The sequence below is a fragment of the Mytilus edulis genome, chromosome 1, assembly GCF_963676685.1.
Source record: "Mytilus edulis chromosome 1, xbMytEdul2.2, whole genome shotgun sequence".
NCBI lineage: Eukaryota > Metazoa > Mollusca > Bivalvia > Mytilida > Mytilidae > Mytilus > Mytilus edulis.
The window spans coordinates 16,186,457-16,209,276 of NC_092344.1; the positions used below are offsets into that span (position 1 = coordinate 16,186,457).

At 31.5% G+C, this 22,820-nt stretch overlaps 1 protein-coding gene across 1 annotated transcript; it reads right to left on the minus strand.

Moving 5' to 3' along the window:
* Positions 1 to 15,394: 15,394 nt before the first annotated feature.
* On the minus strand, positions 15,395 to 20,225 carry LOC139524954 (uncharacterized). The gene is made up of 5 exons (XM_071320132.1): positions 19,737 to 20,225; positions 19,288 to 19,405; positions 18,426 to 18,612; positions 17,736 to 17,818; positions 15,395 to 16,874 (listed from the first exon to the last, which is right to left on the minus strand). The coding sequence occupies exons 1-5, from the start codon at positions 19,767 to 19,769 to the stop codon at positions 15,532 to 15,534; spliced, it is 1,764 nt and encodes a 587-aa protein (XP_071176233.1). The 5' UTR covers positions 19,770 to 20,225; the 3' UTR covers positions 15,395 to 15,531.
* Positions 20,226 to 22,820: the final 2,595 nt, after the last annotated feature.

Below are 22,820 nucleotides of genomic sequence, written 5' to 3' on the forward strand. Positions count from 1 at the left end.
TATTTAAATTTTTCGATCAGGAGACTTGACAATTTTTACCCAAACTCCAAGTTTGAAGATAAAATAAAGAATAAAGGACTTTGATTTGATGTGTAAGTTTTGACGAGTGAAAACTATGTATATTCAAGATTAGTTGGGTCAATATTTTTTTATTACGACAATAGTATTTAGTGATCATGAGTAAAAATGAGGTTTGTCTCGTCCGTTTTTTTACTGAATTTATCACGGTCACGTGACTATTGTTAAAAAATATTAGAAATTATTATAAATTAAGGAATGTATCTCCCTCATGCAAAGCTCTGATTCCTTTCACGAATTTGACTATATTTTTTGGACCTTTTGGATTATAGCTCTTCATCTTTTATATAAGCTTTGGATTTCAAATATTTTGGCCACGAGCATCACTGAAGAGACATGTTTTGTCGAAATGCGCATCTGGTGCAACAAAATTAGTACCGTTGATTTTATTACTACCACTGGGTCGATGCCTCTGCTGGTGGACTATTAGTCCCCGAGGGTATCACCAGCCCAGTAGCCAGTACTTCGGTACTGGCATGAAAATACGGATTTTTTGTGTTATTAAAATTTGCTGTTACAAAATATTAGAAATTATTATAAATTAAGGAATGTATCTCCCTCATGCAAAGCTCTGATTCCTTTCACGAATTTGACTATATTTTTTGGACCTTTTGGATTATAGCTCTTCATCTTTTATATAAGCTTTGGATTTCAAATATTTTGGCCACGAGCATCACTGAAGAGACATGTTTTGTCGAAATGCGCATCTGGTGCAACAAAATTAGTACCGTTGATTTTATTGTTGCTGATAAACTTGGGTTCAAACCGTGACCTGCTTTCCAACTGTAATGCAATTTGTATGTGACAATTCTTGTCATTGGCTAAAAGTTGCCGTCAAATCCACAGTTGACCGGACATAACTAAGGAGGGACCAGCCATTTTGAATTGATTGAATCAGCAAATGTTCGATTACTACTATATAATCGAAAATAAAACAACACCTACCTCGAATTCGCTGTTTTAATGTGATTTTGTCCGAATTAGAAGCGTACAGGTAACGTAACAACCTCCAGTTTGTAAGTGTTCATTTGTATGACGTCACGTTTAGCCATGACGTCTTTGCGCAAAAATCATTCATGAATTTTGTTTTGACGGTCGCAAATCTCTGCTTTACTGTCTCCGTTACGCATCGCGAGTAAAACTGCATTTGCGACCGTCAAATCTACAATTGACGGTGGCAACTCTTCAACTACAGTACTGTTATTCCTTAATTAATGTCAACACTGAAGTGCTGACTCATTAAAACGATAGCTTGAACAGTAGGTAGAATGTATCTTTGTTACATCCAAAACGTATCACAATGAGTGTATTTCAATTTGAACACTAGAGGAGAGGTATAGTTAAAGCAGGCGTAAAATAATTACCAAAACCCTCATTAGGCCAACTTTCGCCAAGGTAGTTGAAATATTAGGTTTTTTAATACTTTATAAACAGAGAATTTAGATAAGTTATATCTAATATTATTTTCTATGCGTACCAGACCGTGAAATTAAGGTTAAATCTCTAATTTGACATTTTAATAAGAAAGATCGTATCATAGGAAACATGTGTACTAAGTTTCAAGTTGCTTGGATTTCAACTTCATCCAAAACTACAAGGACGAAAAACTATAAGCTTGAAGACCAAAAAATATTAACCTAAAGTGGGACAGACGAAAGGGAGAGACGGACGGACAGACTAACGGACTCACAGACTGGAACAAACATTATGTCCTAAGTGGGGCTTTCTTGTTCATGTTCATTGTTATGTCAAAGCACTATATACTATAATAGAATTTTCAAGCACATTTTACATCACTTCTAACTTGAATCTCCTCCCACCTTGAGAAATAAATTACAAAAATAAATCAAAAGAATGTTACTTAGAAAACCTTTTTAAGTCTATTTTAATCGCCGAACAGATACTAGCAGTAAAAACAATCAAACTTAATGAAAGCACGAAAGAAAAGTTAGATACATCTGTGAAACTTTGAAAGGGAAGATTCAGAATTAGCCCAGGATTAGAAATACAAAATATAGACTCACAATCTGATAAAAAATATTTCTCCGCACTTACTCTTCAAATTGTTGTTTACATATCAAAAATCATATATAAAGATCGAGAAGCAAGTGCAGAGAACTAATTTTAATTAGATTTATGGAATCAGAATTTTGAATTTTCAACTGAAATTGCTTTTGACTGTAAATTACAATATGAAATCATGCGCAACATATAAAAAAAACCGACTCGAAACAATATCAACTGATATACCCACTAAGAAGAAGTCTCCACAAGAAAAAGGAACATTACTAGTTTGACAGAACAGGTATACTTGTTCTTCTTGATGAACATGTTTCGATTGATATTTTTTAATTTTCGGATGTGAAGTATCTTCCAGCTGTCCGTAAGATTGTTCAAGACTTGCATTCTTTTGTGTAAGAGTTTAGAATATTTGCCAAACTATCCACTTAGTACTAAAGCATTTCTTGCGGGTAGATGAATTAAAAATCCCATCAGAATCTTCAAATCGAAGAATTATTTTGAATTATAACTTACTCCCAAAATGCAAATTTGATAGATATTGTTACACAGTCAAAATTCCAACATTTGGATGCAACACTTTTTGGGTTTTCAAATTTCAACTTACTATGAAAACTTCTCATTATCTTTGAATGAAATCATACGAGGTGACACAGTCAATGACAATTTTATGAAGATAGTGAATTTAGTTTCACAATCATATATAGATCTTAACTCAAATTAGGCAAAATTAATGATCAGTATAAAAAAGATAACATTGGATCTACAGATTGTTTAAGTTCTAAATCATGAAAACAATATGCTATTAGCTTGTAATGCTAACAATGATGAACTTAATATCAAATGAAAGAAGTATACAATTGCTTATAGAGAAGCAAGAAAAAATGTTTTCTGATCAAAAGAAAACTGTTGAGAGTTGAAAGTGTTGTTGAAGAATAATATATTTTAAATGCTTTTGTAGTTTTATTTTACTACGGTTCATCTTATTTCTTTTATCAAGCTGAAACATTGTTATACGAACTCGTTATGTTTGAAAGTTGAACAGTTGTCTACTTTCGGTTTTGTTTTGTTTACATTGCTATGGATATTTATGATATTTAGAATCAGTAACGGACCGGTCGTGGTTAGCATACCCGGAAATATTCCGATCGGTAGTCGTAAACATAAGGGCCGTCATTCAAACGTTGTAGCACTAAGGGTTAGGTAATTATAAACACTCATATGAATAAGACATATGGTATCGTCCAAATTAAATGGTATGGTCCAAAACCTTAGTATATAAGCTGATGTGCTGTCAAAACAAGGGTCGCTTGTTGGATAATAAGAAGTCTTTAACGGAGCTAAAAGGTAATTATTTACACTTTATAAAAGAATTAATAGAATCTGAATAAGAATCTATCTGCGTACCTGAATAAGGTTGCAGGAGTATTAAAGTTGTATTTACGCACCGGGTAATAGGTGTATAGGCGACTGTGCGGAAATACGTGCACTGGTTAGGCAGTGCACAGGATGAATAAGCCAGATAGTGCACAGGATAGCGGTGCACAGGATAGTAGCGCATAGGTAGAAATTAGCAAGGTTTGGAATAATGCACAGGTTAGCACTGGTTGTTGCTTAACACAAGGTCTGTTCAAAGACAGCAACACGTCCCACAAATTGTTATTGTGTGTCAGAGGCCAAAGTTAACAAATTAAAGATAAAAATATAAGAACCGGTGCAGCTTCCAATATCCAGGGGTAAACTTTGCTACGATACCCAGAAGTCACTTTAATGCGTCGATTCAAAACTTTTATTTCTGTAACCTATAAAATAAGTAGATGTGGTAGTATTCCCAATAAGAAAGATTACAAAGAAACTCATCATAGATACCAGAATTAAAATTTTACATTTACGCCAGACGCTCGTTTCGTCTACAAAAGACTTATCAGTGACGCTCGAATCAAAACATGTTTAAAAGGCCAAAAATAGAACGATGTTGAAAAGCATTGAGAACCAAAAATTCCAAAAAGTTTTGCCAAATCAGCTAAGGTAATCTATTCCTGACGTAGAAAAGCCTTAGTTTTACTTTTAAATAATCTAAATAAGACGGGTAGTTGTACTTTTTTAGTTCAAGTTGCATAAAGAGATCGTGGATTTTCCGGCTATCTCATCCTACATTTTTTTTTAGATACAGCTTGAACATTTTGAAGGATGTTCAAACACATAATTGAGGTGTGCATGGCCTGGTGGTTGAACTTTTGACATTTTTTGTTTGTTAGGCGGGGCATCATCTGTGTCTCACAGACAGCATAACAATTTTAAGTTGTATGCCAACATCACTGTTTGTCAAATCTAAAACATGTGTAACTATACTCATGCATATGAGATCTCATAAACATGTTTAACCCCGCCGCAATTTTGCGCCTGTCCCAAGTCAGGAGCCTCTGGCCTTTGTTAGTCTTGTATGATTTTAAATTTTGGTTTCTTGTGTATAATTCGGAGTTTAGTATGACGTCCATTATCACTGTACTATTATGCATATTTTAGGGGCCAGCTGAAGGACACCTACGGGTGCGGGAATTCTCGCTACATTGAAGACCCATTGGTTGCCTTCGGCTGTTGTTTGCTCTATGGTCGGGTGGTTGTCGCTTTGACATATTCACCATTTCCTTTCTCAATTTTAATATGGCAGAGCAGAAAAAGGGTGCATTGTTCATATCTATCGTTTTTTCACTGGTATTTCTGTTTTCTTTAATAAGTTTTTATTGACTTATTGAAAGACAATTATATTAACTCCCATCGTAATCCCTGCTACTATTGATACCCTTGTAACCTGCTTTGTTCTTTCTTTCTGATTTTGAGGTACCCAATACAGCCGAGTCAACGTGTCATTTGTATATTAATACTTGTAGAACATTAATAAACAAATATGATTTGTTCCGGGAAAATATGCATTTTCAATTATTATTTTTACATTTTGCATTAAATTGGTTGCCATGGTAACAAAAAAACCCATGATTTTAATCATTTTCACAATTATATATTCATTTTGTATTCACACCATTTTGGAAATAATATCAATATTTTGGAATTGAGATTTTAAATGTTTCACTTGTAATAAAAGAAATACTTGAATGATGCCGGTTTTATATACTTTGATGCAAAAGAAATCATGTAATAAAGGGCTGTATGCCAAAAAATCTCAAATTTGCATGTCTAAAAGTGCATATTTTTGGCAAAATAACGGAAAAGTTCAACTTTTGAGACTTCAGATTTAATTCCCCATAAATGTTTCATCCAAAAAAAAACCGTCAGTATCTCTCTAACTTGATGCTGATAATCTTTTGTTTTAACTGTATATAAATATTGCCTTACTATCCCTAATATTATATATGTGATAAATCATGCAAGTACCAACGCACTTAATTCTGAACTTATGATATTATTTTGAATTATCAGTTCAAATGTAGTGGTATGGATCCAGTGCAAGACAATACAAATAACTCAGATACATATTTTGAGTTAGTTTTTATTTTCCCGAAAAACTGAAGGATGCACAGGTCAGGCCATAATAAAAAAAATAACAGGAAATATGTAAAAATATTTATCGGTATAGCTATTCATCTTTAATCACTAATAAATTTCTAAATGCTTTTTCGATTTTTTAATCTCGTGAAGCTTTATAATAGCTTAATAAATAAACTAATAAAGGATTGATAAATACTGCAAGAAATTTATGATCAAATGTAAGTTAATGTGGTGAAAAAATAGAGCTAAATTAGAAAATAGAAGAACAATCTCTACAATAATTCAATATGATCAAAAGTTTCACTACCGAATTGCCTGAGAAAAAAGACTGACTCCGGTATCTATTTAAAGTAAAAAGTAGTATTCTTGTTTACGTGAGATAATCCAATTTGAACCTACCTACACTATTTGTTTTAACAATTTGCACTTGTATTAACACTTTTTAATTTGCAACTATATTCACACTTTTCAATTTGCACCCATATCTTTACACCTTTTTTCAGTTTGCACATATCTTTACACTTTTTTTCAGTTTTCACTTATCTTTACTTTTTTTATTTTGAACCTAAGTACCTTTACACTTTTTTTTCTGTTTTCAACTATCTTTACACTTTTTTTTTATTTTGAACCTATCTTTAAAAGTGGTTTATTTTTCAATTTGCAGTCTAGAGATGTCAACAAGTCCTTGATTACTGGAAAATCGGTCGGTAGTATTACGGATACAAAAATGATACTCGATTAATCGGTGTACTGTTAGACTGTTGTTGCCTTCTTTAAGTAAAATGGTTTTTAATTGAGAGTGTTTTTTCGGAAATTAAATAGTAATCTTTGATTAAAAATTACAATTCTTTTGAAATATTCGTACTAAATTGTCTTTTAAAATTCACTCGAAAAGAGGTTGATTTTGTACGACAGCAGTTTTCCTGTTTAAATTTTTTGCTCAATGTATCAGAGCCATTTCACTTTACTTGTACTTTCAGATCATTCAGAATCCCGATTTTGTCTCGAAAGTTCACAAGATAATATTCTGAATAAGAACAAATTCGTTGCACCCTGTGGTGACACTCAGTCATTAAACTTATCATCAACATGTTGTTTATTATCAAATATATTTTGTGATTAACAAGTAGTAAACTTGTTCGATTTGGTTCGACTTTGTAATCATTTTTCAATAGATGTTTATTAAATTGTTGGATATGTTATTGTTAAAAAAAAGTCTTTGAAATAATCAGCTATTAATTATGGTATAAGTTCCTCAAAACTATGACCGTGTGCTAGATAATAATGCTGAGGGTTATACGCCCATTCAATGATTTATTCCCTTGGTCTATCAGACAACGACCCATTTGACGAAAAAAGGCTATTACATTATGCTTTTGTAGATAATTTCCGAAAGACTATTTGAGTATCGCTGGGTAAAGCAAATGAGTACAGGATGATTAATTCTTCACCAAGCAAATTACTTCGCTAATTTGCACACATCTTTAAAGTGTTACATCTTTATCTATTCAATAAACAGACACAAAAAAATAGTTTCTGTTTATTTTGTAGATGTATCCCTATAACCTATTTGGTTTTACAAATTTACAAATTTAATTTTGCATTCAGATTGAATCATAGAAAAATGGATTTCAACCGATCTCCAAACGATTCAAGATTCTCTAATGAAGGGTACCTTAATCCGTCATGCTTAACTAAAAATCCGTAAAATTTAAATTACTGATGTTTTGTTATTTTTCTTCACAATTTTTTTGAACTATTTGTCAATAGTCCACATTATTATGCGTTTTGTATGTAATAGATGTCTGTCACATATTTGTGTTTCTCATCTTTCAAAGTCACTTTTTTGTATACGTCGTATGCAGTTTACCTCCACATGTATGGAAACACGTACACGTGCATTACGAGAAATAAACACAATTCGAATTACATAGTCTCTAAGGAATCCGTGTCTTTTACGCAAAATGGGTACAATTTTGGTACTGTTTTTTTTAGCAATAGCAACTATCAAAGTTTTTAATGGAAAACTCCTTTTTTTATTATATAGTATGATATATACTAAAACCATTATTATTATGTTAGATATAGTCCAGTCAATATACCCCAAAAAATAGCCCAACCTTAAACAAATTGCAACAGAAAGAAATTTGTTCTCATTTTAAAGGTAATATGACCTCTATCACATATCAAAAGTCTTGCAAAATCTTTAGTGCGGAAATACAATATGTTTGGGTAAAATACAGGTTTGTATAAAAAAAATCGATGAGAACTGGAAATAGACAAGAACAAATTTATTTTGTAGTAAAATCATTCAAACAGTGTGTGATTCATTTGACAATGATAAAAAAAATAGTATTTGCAAGAAAGGACATATATATGTCAAAAACGTTATTTTTTTATAAAAATCAGAGTTTTTATGGAAAAATCCAGGAAAACTGGAAATTTGCTTTAAACAATTAATTTGGCAGTACATCAATGAAACTTTTTATGTTTCTGATTTTTATTGTTCCTTTTTAATTGTGTTATGTATATAAAAGGCATTATACGACAATTTAAATTTTTGGTCCATAATTTGAGATCAAAATACAAATTACATTGAAAATTGCAACTGGCATTGAAAATTACAAATGTCATTGAAAATTACAAATTTTTCATTGAAAATTACAAATGACTGGAATGCTCAAATTATGTACTAATCAATAAAAATAATACTTTCATTTGTTACCTGTTTATTGAATTGCCTGCGTCTTACAAAATTTTAAATAGTAAATCCATGACCAAAAATTATAACACATGTCAAAAATAAGATGTTCATTAAAAAAAAAATTATGAAAAATGTTAAAATAGTACTTTTAATTCAATTTACAACAAAAATAAAAGCTTGCAATTATACATCTTTTTAAAAGCTAGTTATTCTAACTTTATAGATATATTGAACAGAAGTTGAAGAGGCCAACCCACTTAATTCTGAACTTATGATATTATTTTGAATTATCAGTTCAAATGTAGTGGTATAAATCCAGTGCAAGACAATACAAATAACTAAGATACATATTTTGAGTTAGTTTTTATTTTCCCGAAAAACTGAAGGATGCACAAGTCAGGCCATAATAGAAAAAATAACAGGAAATATGGAAACATTAAATTAAGTGTAAAAATATTTATCGGTATAGCTATTCATCTTTAATCAATTATAAATTTCTAAATGCTTTATCGATTTTTTAATTTCGTGAAGCTTTAAAATAGCTTAACAAATAAAGGATTGATGAATACTGCAAGAAATTTATGATCAAATGTAAGTTAATGTGGTGAGAAATTAGAGCTAAATTAGAAAATAGAAGAACAAGACCTACGATTATTCAATATGATCAAAAGTTTCACTACCGAACTGCTTGAAAAAAAAGACTGACTCCGGTATCCATTAAAAGTAAACGGTAGTATTCTTGTTAAAGTGAGATAATCCAATTTGAACCTACCTACACTATTTGTTTTAACATTTGCACTAATATTAACACTTTTCAATTTGCAACTATATTCACACTTTTCAATTTGCACCTATATCTTTACACCTTATTTCAGTTTGCACCTATATCTTTACACCTTATTTCAATTTGCACCCATATCTTTACACCTTTTTTCAGTTTGCACATATCTTTACACTTTTTTTCAGTTTTCACTTATCTTTACACTTTTTATTTTGAAACTACATTTACCTTTACACTTTTTTTCTGTTTTTAACTATCTTTACACTTTTTTTTTATTTTGAACCTATCTTTAAAAGTTGTTTATTTTTCAATTTGCAGTCTAGAGATGTCAACAAGTCCTTGATTACTGGAAAATCGGTCGGTAGTATTACGGATACAAAAATGATACTCGATTAATCGGTTTCCTGTTAGACTGTTGTCGCCTTCTTTAAGTAAAATGGTTTTTAATTGAGAGTGTTTGTTCGGAAATTAAATAGTAATCTTTGATTAACAATTAGAATACTTTTGAAATATTCGTACTAAATTGTCGTTTAAAATTCACTCGAAAAGAGGTTGATTTTGTACGACAGCAGTTTTCCTGTTTAAATTTTTGCTAAATGTGTCAGAGCCATTTCACTTTATCTGTACTGTCAGATCATTCAGAAGCCCGATTTTGCCTCGAAAATTCACAAGATAATATTCTGAATAAGAACAAATTCGTTGCACCCTGTGGTGACACTCAGTCATTAAAATAATCATCAACATGTTGTTTATTATCAAATGCGTTTTGTGATTAACAAGTAAACTTGTTCGATCTGATTCGACTTTGTAATCATCTTTCAATGGATGTTTATTAAATTGTTGAATATGCTATTGTTAAAAAAAAGGCTTTGAAATAAATCAGCTATTAATTATAATATATATTCCTCAAAACTACAGAGCTACTTTTGCATAGGTACTATTTCTGTACTAAATTCTGTAGTACTGGAAATTTACTTTTAAAATTGAGTACTATTTTGTTCCTTTAAAATTATTGTAATATATAGGTACCTGTATTTTACAGTACTTAATTTGTACTTAAAATTTAGGTACTAAAGATTTTTTGTTACTACCGTTACATTTTCAGCATTTTGAAAGTTTTTCTATTTCAAATCTCTTAAAATCATGATTTTCAAACATGGAAATATACACATTAATTAATGAACACATCAAATATTTCATACTAACAAATAATTTAAGAATAAAGACATGAAAACAAAAGGAAACTTTTTGAAGCGAATCAATGGATTTTAATCGAGTGCATCTTTTTTTACAGTATAAATACGACATAAACACACCGAATAGTTCGTGGAATTACCTATGCGCAAATTTTGTTCTTGTGGACATAACTTAAATAAGTGTGTGTGTTTTTCTCATAATAAAGCGTGGGATCTTTAACCTCCCGACGCTTAATTTTTCCTATCCCGTCTCTAAAAAGATACTGTTCCGGCCAGCGTAACTCGTTAATCCCGTAACTATTCGAGCAGCCTCGATTTGGATATTTTCCAACCGATCAGAATTTGTTTGTCCACAGTTATCCCATACTTCTGACGAATACTCCAAAATTGGCCAAATAAAAGTCTTATAAATTTTTTCCAAATATTCCCTCTTAAGTCTAAATTTAAGTTTTCGTAAAACATTAAGCTGCTTCGAAGTTATTTCTATCAGCTTATCAATATGCTTACTCCATTTACAATCACTACTAAATATGACACCAAGATGTTTATGCGTATGAGCTGGCTCTAATGTAGTGCCATCAAAATCAAAAGAAAAATTACTTTGTATAGTTTTCATACTGAATATCATAATATCTGTTTTATTTGGGTTAAACTTCACTAGCCATCTGTTTGACCACGCATTTAAATAAACAAAATTTGTGCTGATTAAATTTCTTAAAATGGATTCATTAGGAGCAGTATGACCTATTGAAGTGTCATCTGCAAAAAGCCTCCCAAATCCAGAAAAAAACATCAGCTATATCATTAATATATATCAAAAACAATAACGGTCCTAATACCGAACCCTGAGGCACACCGGCGTGTAATTTTCCAAATTTTGAAAGTGAATCTTTTAAGACAACTTTCTGAGATCGACTACATAGGTAGCTTTTTAACCAAGCTTTACTCATATCAGCAAATGTAATGCTAGTAACTAGCTTATCATTTAGCGCCAATAAAATTTTGTTGTAAAGTTCAATTAATTAGTGCGTAGTGGAATATCCTGGAATAAATCCAGATTGATACTTATACACCAATAATAGATAATAATGCTGAGGGTTATACGCCCATTCAATGACTTATTCTCTTGGTCTATCAGACAACGACCTATTAGACGAAAAAAGGCTATAACATTGTGCTTTTGTAGATAATTTTCGAACGACTACTTGAGTATTGCTGTGTAAAGTCAATGAATACAGGATTATTAATTCTTCACCAAGTTCACATCGCTAATTTGCACACATCTTTAAAGTGTTACATCTTTATCTATTCAATAAACAGACAAAAAAAAATAGTATTTGTTTATTTTGTAGATGTATCCCTATAACCTATTTAGTTTTACAAATTTACAAATTTAATTTTGCATTCAGATTGAATCATAGAAAAATGGATTTGAACCGATCTCCAAACGATCCAAGATTCTCTAATGTAGGGTACCTTAATCTCTCATGCTTAACTGCAAATCCATAAAATTTAAATTACTGATGTTTCGTTAATTTTCTTCACAATTGTTTTTAACTATTTGTCAATAGTCCACATTATTATGCGTTTTGTATGTAATAGATGTCTGTCACGTATTTTTGTTTCTCACCTTTGAAAGTCCACTTATTGTATACGTCATATGCAATTTCTGTAAATCTTATTTTTTTAACTGAACATTTACCTCCATATGTATGGAAACACGTACACGTGCATTACGAGAAATTAACACAATTCGAATTACATAGTCTCCAAGGAATCCGTGTCTTTTACGCAAAATGGGTACAATTTTGGTACTGTTATTTTTAGCAATAGGAACTATCAAAGTTGTTAATGGAAACTGCTTTTTTTTATTATATAGTATGATATATACTAAAACCATTATTATTATGTTAGAAACGACCAAACAGCATATGTAGCTAATGCTAGAATTGAACAGTGAGGTTTCCAACTAGAAATTACGCTTCTTATTCACGAAAACCATTTCAGACAAATGAAAAATTGGGATCCGTTTAACTTCGACATAGAATGGTAGCTCATCTAATTACTGTACATGTATGCAGATACTATTTACACCACTGCGTCGATGACACTGCTGGTGAACGTTTCGTCCTGAGGTTATCACCAGCCCAGTAGCCAATACTTTTTCTAAATTTACTTTTCTTGCAAAAGTATGTTATATTCGAAATATTTAGGATTTTGCTATTCCAGGCATAGATGACCTTAGACGTATTTGGCATAACTTTTTACTTGTTTTTAGTTAACTTTTTTTTTATTTGAGCGTCAATGATGAGTCTTATGAAGACGAAACGCGCGTATGGTGTAACTTATTATTAGCTTGGTTTCTTTGATAACTATTATTAAAACATTTTGACTCTTTACTATCATAATTCATCGTTTTGATTTAACTTTCACAGTTGAATTCATTTGAAATGGTCAGGAGTTCATTAACTATTACATTTTTTTAAACGTTTCAAAAAAAGATAAGTTTTGTTGAAGAAACACAGAAATATAGGTAGAAGGGTTAAAAAAAATCCAAGTCAAGTAATGAGTTGAAAATTTGAGCACATTCTGCATAATCTTGTTTTTATATTTTTTTTTATTGAATAGCATTTCATTTTTGAAAATGTTATTTTGAACTTTAAGTGAATGAACTGAAACCCACGGAAACAATGGCATTTTAAATATAATTAAAATATAACCCTTTCACAGTTTTCCCAATTGTTTTGATTAAAAATTAAAAAAAAAGTATGGTTCAAGGAAAGACATGTTTACTTTGCCAGTTAAACCGGCTAAAAGCAGAACTAATTATCACCAATTTACAATAATGAGTAACAACTAGAACCTGTAATTTATTACCGTACAACTTATACAGTATCCACGCCCTCTTTTATACGTTCTTGCATAGATTTCCTTAGCCATTATTGGGGAAATGTTCTGGAATTTGGGTCCACAATGCTCTGAGCTTGGGTAGAGCCGCGTGTATGTTGTACACAATAACACGCATGGTATCTTTGAAGAATTTTTACTGTCAGAATAACATTTAAACTACTCATAACATCAAAACTACCAATTTATAGAATTATAACGAGTATGGTATACTTTTGCAAATTTGAATAGGAAAAATGAAAAAGAAAATCATATCATAATCACAACATTCGGAGCTATATGATTAGTTATCAAAGGAACCAGGATTATAAAAGGTTCATTAGAAGGGTTGAAAAATCTACACAAGGTCAACTTTGACATTTTTGTTGGAATCTTAGTTTAGTTTTTTCTTCTTTCAGCGGAGTAAGGTATGTTATAAATCATCTTAGTGCCAAAGCATTGTTAACAAATGTGGGGACGTATCGATGAATAAATATATCTCTAAATAAATTGACGAGTCCAAAACGTTTATGTAGATTTACCTCTATCAGGAACACTCAACCACAATCACCCCTATACAACGAAAGCAAAGACGGTTTCATACTTTATAACATAACAAAATGGATTTGGAACCTTAAGTGTGTTATCTAATTATTCAGTACCAAAACACTGATTACTGAGCTGATGCAGTCCATCAACAACGATTTGGTGATCTGTGACACAGAATTTCTATACAAATCATGATTGCGCCAGTAAAACTTTTAAGGGGTGATTTCAACTCCACATTTATGAACCTGTAGGCCAATAGCATTCTTGTTAGCAGCAAATCTCAGCAAATCTCAAAATCGAATAAACCAAATAGGAATTACATTTTCTTTATATCCCATCTGAATTTTTAGCCTTATTTGAATGATACTGGACATGAATAAATTATAGAAGGTTATTTATTTAAATCTCAATTTGATGTTCATTTAAAAAAAAAAGTCCAACCTAAATATTCCTCATGATAGGTATTTTTCTTTTTTTTCTCTTTCACAATAGGAAGTTCAGCTAATAGAAGGGAACAGTGATGATAAATAACATAAGCCTAATAAAGAGAAAGGTTTTCTTACGTTTAAGTGATCTTAAGTATATGGGAGAGATTATTAGACTTATTTACAAACTGATCGAAAACAATGAACAATGATAACATTCCTTGAGTATTACATTTGATAGACTTTAAGCAAGCTGCCAACGCAGTATAATGATCTTTTATATAAGAGGCATTCTATTTTAATGACTTTTATCATATTTATGAGATGAGTAGAGGCATAATACTATGGTGTCTATATTTAATATTAGACATCAACGTATTTTAACAGGAATGATATGTCAGGTATACATCGAACTGTTACCACTCTAGAATATCTGAGTTCATCCTTACTTTTATAAGATTTTATGTTCCGCATTTTATTCTTGTCATGTTGTTGTCTGGGTTTAATGGTGTTGTAATCTTGCACTGTCCCTTATTGTTTTTTTTTTCATCTCCTCTTTTTGAATCCGAAGCTGATTTGAGAGAAAACATAAAATGTTTATGACTCAAAATGATAAGGGTCAATTATTAGACTCTGTTCTCGTTTTGTATACCAGAAATGAACGATTACTTCCATCTTCGTCATATCCATTCTTTCACAGAGTATCAATCTGATTGCATTACATAACAATACCACATGTCAAACTTACATCTTCTGATAATATAACATATGGATATCAGTTTAATTTGTATTCGTCTTCAGTGTCATCGGGTCACACTTACGAATATTTTGGTTTGCCCAAACCCTACCCAAAGGTTGAGACAGTGGGTAGGTTGGTAGGCATTTTCTTTTTTTCTTTTTCTTAAAAAAAAAGAAATTGAAGTATCAGATGTTTATTAGTCTTCATGCCTATTTGATTAAAAAAAGACATTCTTCAAATCAGGACAATAAAAGAATTTGAGTAGGCAGTTTTTTTCTGGGTAGGTAGCGTTTGGGCAAACAAACCTATTATTCATTATGGCCTCGTTTAACTTATCTAGACTTTTCCTTGAGCCTAGACGTTTCTGATTTTCGGGTGTCAGTCCCATTTTTCACAGTCGAACTTTAAAGCAAGTATCAAAACTTTGTTTTATTTTTATTGATAATGGTTGTATGTTTTTCAAAAGTTATTAATAGGAAATAATACATAAAATAAGATATAGGAAACTCATTTTCATTCATTTTATTCCTATTTCTGAATTTTTATTTTGTATATGATATGGATAAATATATGAATCTTGTCAAACATTTGACAACATTGAAAATACATTTTGAAAATACAAAAAAAGATTATGTTTCAATTTTCTATTATTGTATTGTTTCAAAAAGACTGTCGTTTGAACCAAATTCCTGTAATTTGCCTAGACAAGATGCCACCCTGCTTGCTCGGATTGAATGACGCATCGTAGTTGAGTTCGAATGTGTACTTATTCTTGGTGAACATTCTAATGAACCAGCATCTTCAATCGGTGTAAGCAAAGATTGAGAATTTTCGCCTAAGCGTGTTGATCTGCTGTGTAAAGTATGTCTTCTTTTTAATGGGCTGTTTTTCTTACATTGTTCTGATACCCAGGCCTGTGGTAATATTTTATGAACCAATGACAAGTTGTAGCTTAAAGGTGTGAATGTTTGACGTCTTACACAAAGGCTATCCGCAGAATCTGTTGACCCATATCGCGATGTGCTTCCAATTGTAACCGATCCAAGAGAAATTCGGCCTGTTATCATAGATCTATTGTCAGACAGGACAATACTTGGGGATGAAGCAGGCCATCCAGATCCAATACGAACAAAAACAGATTCCGAACTGCTTGTAATGGAACTTCTTACTGATATCCCATTTTCGAGATTTCTTCTTCCTACAAATTGATTAAGATCTTTTCGAGGTGTTGCTGTTTCCATTTGGATGTCACATGAGAAGGAAGACACGATAGACTCTCTTTTGGAATCAATAACATTCTCATTTGGAACTACATGAACGTGGATATTCATTTCTTGCTCTTGTATCAGGAAATTTGGTATTTGAACTGATGATATGGGCTCATTCCTAGGTTGAATGGTAGGCTGTATTATACGAAATGGTTCACTCGAAGCTACTGCAATTCTGTGTTGACGAAACAAGAGCTCCAACACTTGTCTTCGCATTGGTTTACTCATCAATAACAAAATGCTTGGCTGAAGTAAGCTTGCAACGCCTGTAAGAAATAAACTAATTCGCAGGAATTCATCTTTTCCTGCATTCGTGGAGCGGGAAATATTTTTCAGCATAAATGATGTTACGATAAACGTAGCTAAAATTACCTGAAGGATAGATAATGCCTTTGTTGACCTTCTTAAGTTTCCCAATGCTGTCATTTCAGACAAGGGATTAACTGAAAATCTGCAAGGTTGGTGCACATTAATTGATGACCTCATGCCAAACAAATTTTCTGTAGTTGTGGGTCGATGTATATTTATGGGTTCGATTCTATGGTGAATGTTAACTTTCCATACAGTAAAAATTGACAGCAGAATACAACAAAAGCACGGACCAACTGTAGTCAATATCCCAATTACAAATGACAGCTCATCTTTGATAATGTCGCAACTGAACAATCCTGGTGCAAAGTAGATGGGATCTCTCTTTATGAACAAAACACTTAGCACAGCTCCTATTAAAAAAAAAAAAGTAGAAGATTAACTCATGCATGATCAACTCTATTTTGCACAATTAACATAATACAATAATAGTTAATATGACTAACTGTGATGCAATCTTTACTTTTTTTTTTCATTGTCTATCATCACCGTCAAATCCACGATTGACATATCTGACGTGTCATATTGAATTGTTTGAATCCCCAAATGGTCGATTGATACAATTAAATCGAAATTAAAACAACAGCTACCTCAGGACGCATTGGGATTTTTAAATTATTTTTTTTTTGCTTCCTGAGGTCTGCTAGTAATAAGCTAGCTACCTACAACCCACCACACGGGTGTATAAGACTCCCTGATACTCTGACTTGAAGTTTCCTTAATTCTGAGTGACCGATGCATGTTGCATATCATGTCAACTGTGAATTATGTTACTTTGCCTTGACTCTATACTTAATCACTGACATGAAACACTCTTTGTAGTAAATTTTCAGTATATTTTTGGATTCTAAACATAATCACAGTCTTAACTCAAATGAATATATCTTGGAATAAGACTTAAAAACGATTAATATCTCCTGGTCCGAGCTATCAGCGGGCCGAATTACCTTAATATTTATATATTAATATAAATATTAGGGGCCAGCTGAAGGACGCCTCCGGGTGCGGGAATGTCTCGCTTCATTGAAGACCTGTTAGTGACCTTCTGCTGTTGTTTTTTTCTATGGTCGGGTTGTTGTCTCTTTGACACATTCCCCATTTCCATTCTCAATTTTATCATGTTATACTAAGCAAAAATTGAATTCTGCATAGCAGTTGTTAGAAGTATTCAATTGTAAATTATTTTTTCTAGAGAACATAAAAATACAAATTACCTGATAATAAAAACATTCCAATTAACAGTCGGCCAAATACTGATTTCAGACGATCGTAGCGACATCTAGCCACAGCACCATATCTACAAAACAAACCACCGATTAATGTTGGAGACCATTCCATTACCAGAAGATTTACACCAATGATGTTTTATAAACTTATGTTTTATATTCATTATATTGGGAATATATATGTAAACAAAGCATGTAATGAACAAGGAAACACACATTAAAAAACAAATCGAATGGTTATTTACAGCTAATCATGCGGTATTTTGCTCATTGTTGAAAGCGGAAGGTGACGTTGTTAACTTTTACGTCATTTGCTCTCTGATGGAGAGTTGTCTGAGTAGTAATCATTTAGACATCTTTTTTACTTGTATATTGACTCATCAGATCTTTACAATTAATAGCAAATGACAAAAGACAAGACACGAAGTACCAATCTAAGAGAACCCACAATTACGGAAAGCTTATTCAACAAATAAATAGACTATCTAATATTTTTTTCTAAAGTATGTTATGTTTGTAATAAAAACATTTATTAATAACTCGAATTTAATTTTGCTTAATTTGCCCTGTTATTGAATATATGTGTATATATATACTGCTAAAGCAAGTTCATAGAATAAATCATTATTAGGCTAAATTTGAGATGAATTATATGTACATGTATACGTATTTCCTTACCTTTCTATAGAGTGGCACAACAGTAGAAGCGATGTGGTTGTTAGGAATACATTTCCCAAAAAACCTTGGAATTGACACAGTACTTTATATTCCAGCCATGTTTTGTGCAGCATAGTAATACAGGGTGGCAAAACCAAGAAGAGTCCAGTAAAATTATTACAAACAGTCAACGCTTTCAGCCAATTTCCTGAAAACATATAATATTATCATTGTCAAAACTGCTTTCTATAAAAACACTGGAAACTAATCTGAAAAATCTTAAACGTTACCTAAGTAAATCGTTGTGTTTATTCTAATCTGTGTCATATTCGTGAGTAGCAGATACAATAGTTTTATTGTTGCATTGGCGTTTGTTTTTGTCGACTTCAGTGTTTCTGTTGTTCCGTTGTTTTCTTTTTATAGTTGATGTGTTTCCCTGGCTTTAGTTAGTAGCAAGAGTTTGTTTTCTCTCAATCGATTTATGACCTTGATCAGCGGTATACTACTGTTGCATTTATTTATATAAGAGAAAAATATTCAGTTTATGTAATAACCAAAAGGTAAGTCTGTTCTCGAGAAGAACAAGATTTGTGAATTTTTCTTATTTTTTTTCTATATTGAAACAGGAACGGCTTGTCTTACCGCAGCACCTGTGACCCCTCTCCAGAATCTTTTTTTCGGGTTTGTGTCCTTTGTCCAATCGTTCGATTTCTGACTTTCGTTTTTTTTTTGTCTGTTACCATTCTAAATCATTTGGTATATTCTTAATTTTCCTATTCAAATCATTACTTCTAACAGACCATTCAACAAAATTTCTTACAAATCGTTATATTTTCAAAAGTTCACAAAAAAATGGAAAAATATATCATATGTTATAACAAACCTGTAGTACTGTTCAGATTCTTCTTACAGATAGTGTACAGTAGACATATATTCCCTGATCCCGACACCAAAAATGAGAGAAATAGGAAAACACCCAGCAAACCATCCTCAAACTCGAGCTGAAATATAAAGTCATAAAAATCATGCATTACCATAACATATGAGGATAATCGTTATGCTTTTAACTTGATTTTTTTTATCGGTAATACATCTAGTATTAATATAATATTGAATAATAAAAGCACGAATAAGAAAGAGACTTACTGATTTGAATTTACATAACTAATATATAAAGAAACAAGCAATGTCATCTACAGTTTGTGTTGCACGGTTTTAAAAGGTGCATTCAGAATAATAGTGAAAATATTTTTGATAATTATAATAACCAAAATGAATGAAACGTACTAAATAATGGTAAAATAGTTTTATTATTTTATCAAGGGAAATTACCTTTCTGTCTAGCGTGACTTCAGTCTTGTTCATTCTGTCTTTAAATGTTGAAAATAGTATTGGCTATCTTATATACTCTTCCTTTTCTTCTAGGTGTTAATTTATTGATATGGCATTTAACTTTCTTTGAACCATATCTTGGTCTAGCTAGAGCATCAAACTATCATTAGCACATTACCTGCGTTGGCATTTTATTTTTCATATTGCATTTCGTCAAATATATTATAGTATCTATGTGACAGGTTTTGCAGACCCAAAATACTATAAAATTTGCAAAGTACGTAATTCATATACGTTTCATATATATCAGTTTTCTAATTTTATCGATTTTTTTTCTATCTTTCTTTCAACTCACACTTTGCGTTCATCTTTGATACATCAACATTGGTTTAAAACTTGATCTTTATTGACAGAAAAAAACCTTATAGATAATATTAGAATAGAACACCGTATATAACTTTCACCAACACGGAACTATAAAATTACAAACTAAATCAAACCAAAAACCTAACTTAAAAAAACATATCACGGATACGTACAAGGTGCGACACGATGGTCATAATACTTCTATGCACAAAGCAGATGAAGACAACATAAAAGTAATTCATAATGAAAACGACCATGATGGCAAAGGTGAACGTCATTGTTTAGACGACAGACTACTCTATGAACAAATAAAAAGAAAACGACACAAGAAATTCCAATAAACAATTAATAAAGTTGTATATAAAAAAGGAAAACTACATACACGAAATAACAGTCAAATACTTTAAATACGATAACCAATCTGTGACCACATGTTAAACACAAACTGAAAACAAAATAGTGGAGTTAACCATCTAGGCCTATCAATTCGATATGTAATGATCATTTGAAGACTATGTTTAGACCTTTAACGAAAGAATCAAACGACATAAAATGAGATATCTGACACAGGAAACTTTGTTCGTTTACCTATTTTTAATAACACTCAAATTGATTCTTTATTGTGCTTCTTGGTTTGGCTAGCCACAAAACCAGATTTAATCCATCATTTTTTCTTAAAATGTCCTGTACCAAGTCAGGAAAAGTTGTTATCTCATAGTTCGTTTCTGTAAGTGGTGCATTGTCGTTTGTTTTTTTTTTTACTTCAGTGTTTCTGTTGTTTCGTTGTTTTCCTCTTAAAGTTCATGTGTTTTTCTCGGTTTTGGTTTGTAACCCAGATTTGTTTTTGTCTCAATCGATTTATGACTTTCGAACAGCGGTATAATACTGTTGCCTTTATTTACTATTTTTTTGTTTCAACTTGAATGACGTTGTAAAAGAGGAACAGATTGCAGAGTTGCTCGAAATACATGTGCAGAATGTGTAACAAATTGTTAAAAAACGGAGTGCTATTTATATCAACATAACAATGACTCAATCGTACGTTGTGTCTGTAAAGCTTTTTTTCAAACGCAGACATTTGTGTAACGGACATCAGTTAAAACGTGCTCTACAATAAAACGTGATTGTGATGCTGTTACCATTAATTTATGTTCCTAATTTTATCTCAATGTATTTATATGAAATTCTGTCATTCAATTCACACTCCGTCTTTGGACATTTCTTAAATATTTAATCTATATCAAGACATCCTACTCATAACATATCACGTAATAATCAAAAGATCAGACAAACTTTCTTTGGCTTAAGTATTGAGCTGCATACGTCAAAACAAAACAGCTTGACATGTGCAGATATCATCCACAATTGAAACAAAAAATGAAGATTTAGATTAGAATAGAAGACATAACACAACTCACACCGAAATGGAACCATCAAATTACAAACCAAATTAAACTCATATCATAACTTAAGAAATGCAATGGTAACATATAGATGTGGCATGATGAACATGATTATGTCCATCCGAAAAGCAGAAAAAAACAAACAAAACAAGAACTATCTTTAAAAAAGATATCCGACGTATTTAAATTTGAATATATGTTTAAAACTATCATTTCGATAACCTTCAGAAGCACAAAGATACCATTTAAATAACGTTTTCTCTGTTTGTGTTCAGTACTAGTATTCTCGGTCCTCGTATCTTTTTGTTTACATTCACCAAAACCCCGCGGAAATCTCACATGCGTAGGTGCGTTCTAAAAGTACGTTCGTACAACAAAGTTTACATTAAAAATTATATAATCGTCCCGAATAAACAGCTGTCACGGATGCAAAGAGCTATTGGAGAAACAATTATTTTAATAAAAATATAAATCTTTGTAAGATCTAGTTCAAATATTTATAGTTTTTCACTTGCTTTCCATCACGATATAATTAACGAGACGTTTTTTCAAACACAACCAAATCAACCACCATGACAGCATCTTGTCCAATCACAGAAAGGATTTTCGAGCATGCGTATTCTGTTGCCATAGTTAAGCGTCCATAAGTTCAAAGGGCACAAACCGAAACTATACCGACTACGTCGGAAAAAGTAATTCATAATGAAAATGACCATGATGGCAAAGTACAACTGCGTGAGTGAGTGAGCTATGAACAAATACCGGAAACAACATAAGTTTATAGTATAAGAAACGTAAAAATAGGACAAAAATTTCAAAACGAGAATATCTTAGGAATGACATGTTATCCTTTATAAAAAATAATCGATCTTCAAATCGCTGTTAAAATAATTTTCATTTTTGTTTGTAAGTGGACTTTAAAATTTACAGTTTGACACATATTTAATATAAATGTATATACATGTATATGTTTACGACAAATAAAATATTAGGCTATTCATCAATAACATTGGTTGACTTTAATGCGTACTTTAGTTTTTCACACTTTTGTTCTCGGTAGATAGGCGGATTTTGAGTTTCGTTTACAGTTCAGTGCTATTAATATGATGTGTAGCGATCTTTGAAAAGCAATCACAACAAATAGTGTGTGGAGATTTTGTAACCATTCAACAGTTTGATAAAACAAAATGTTTGAAAATGAAAAATCATTCTTATGTTTTTGAATATTTAACAACAATGGTAAATGATCAATTTTCTCGTATTATTTTTGTTTTAATTTCTTTGATTTTTTGGGGAGTCTGGCGATACACGGTTA

Bases quoted from the DNA above. Each gene is read 5' to 3' on its own strand.
- LOC139524954 (XM_071320132.1), bottom strand. From the start codon at position 19,769: ATGAACAAGACTGAAGTCACGCTAGACAGAAAG. The intron at 18,613-19,287 runs GTTTGTTATAAC...ATATGTTTTCAG, and splicing joins GAATCTGAACAGTACTACAG to GAAATTGGCTGAAAGCGTTG. The intron at 16,875-17,735 runs GTAATTTGTATT...TTTTTTTAATAG, and splicing joins TGGAATGTTTTTATTATCAG to GAGCTGTGCTAAGTGTTTTG.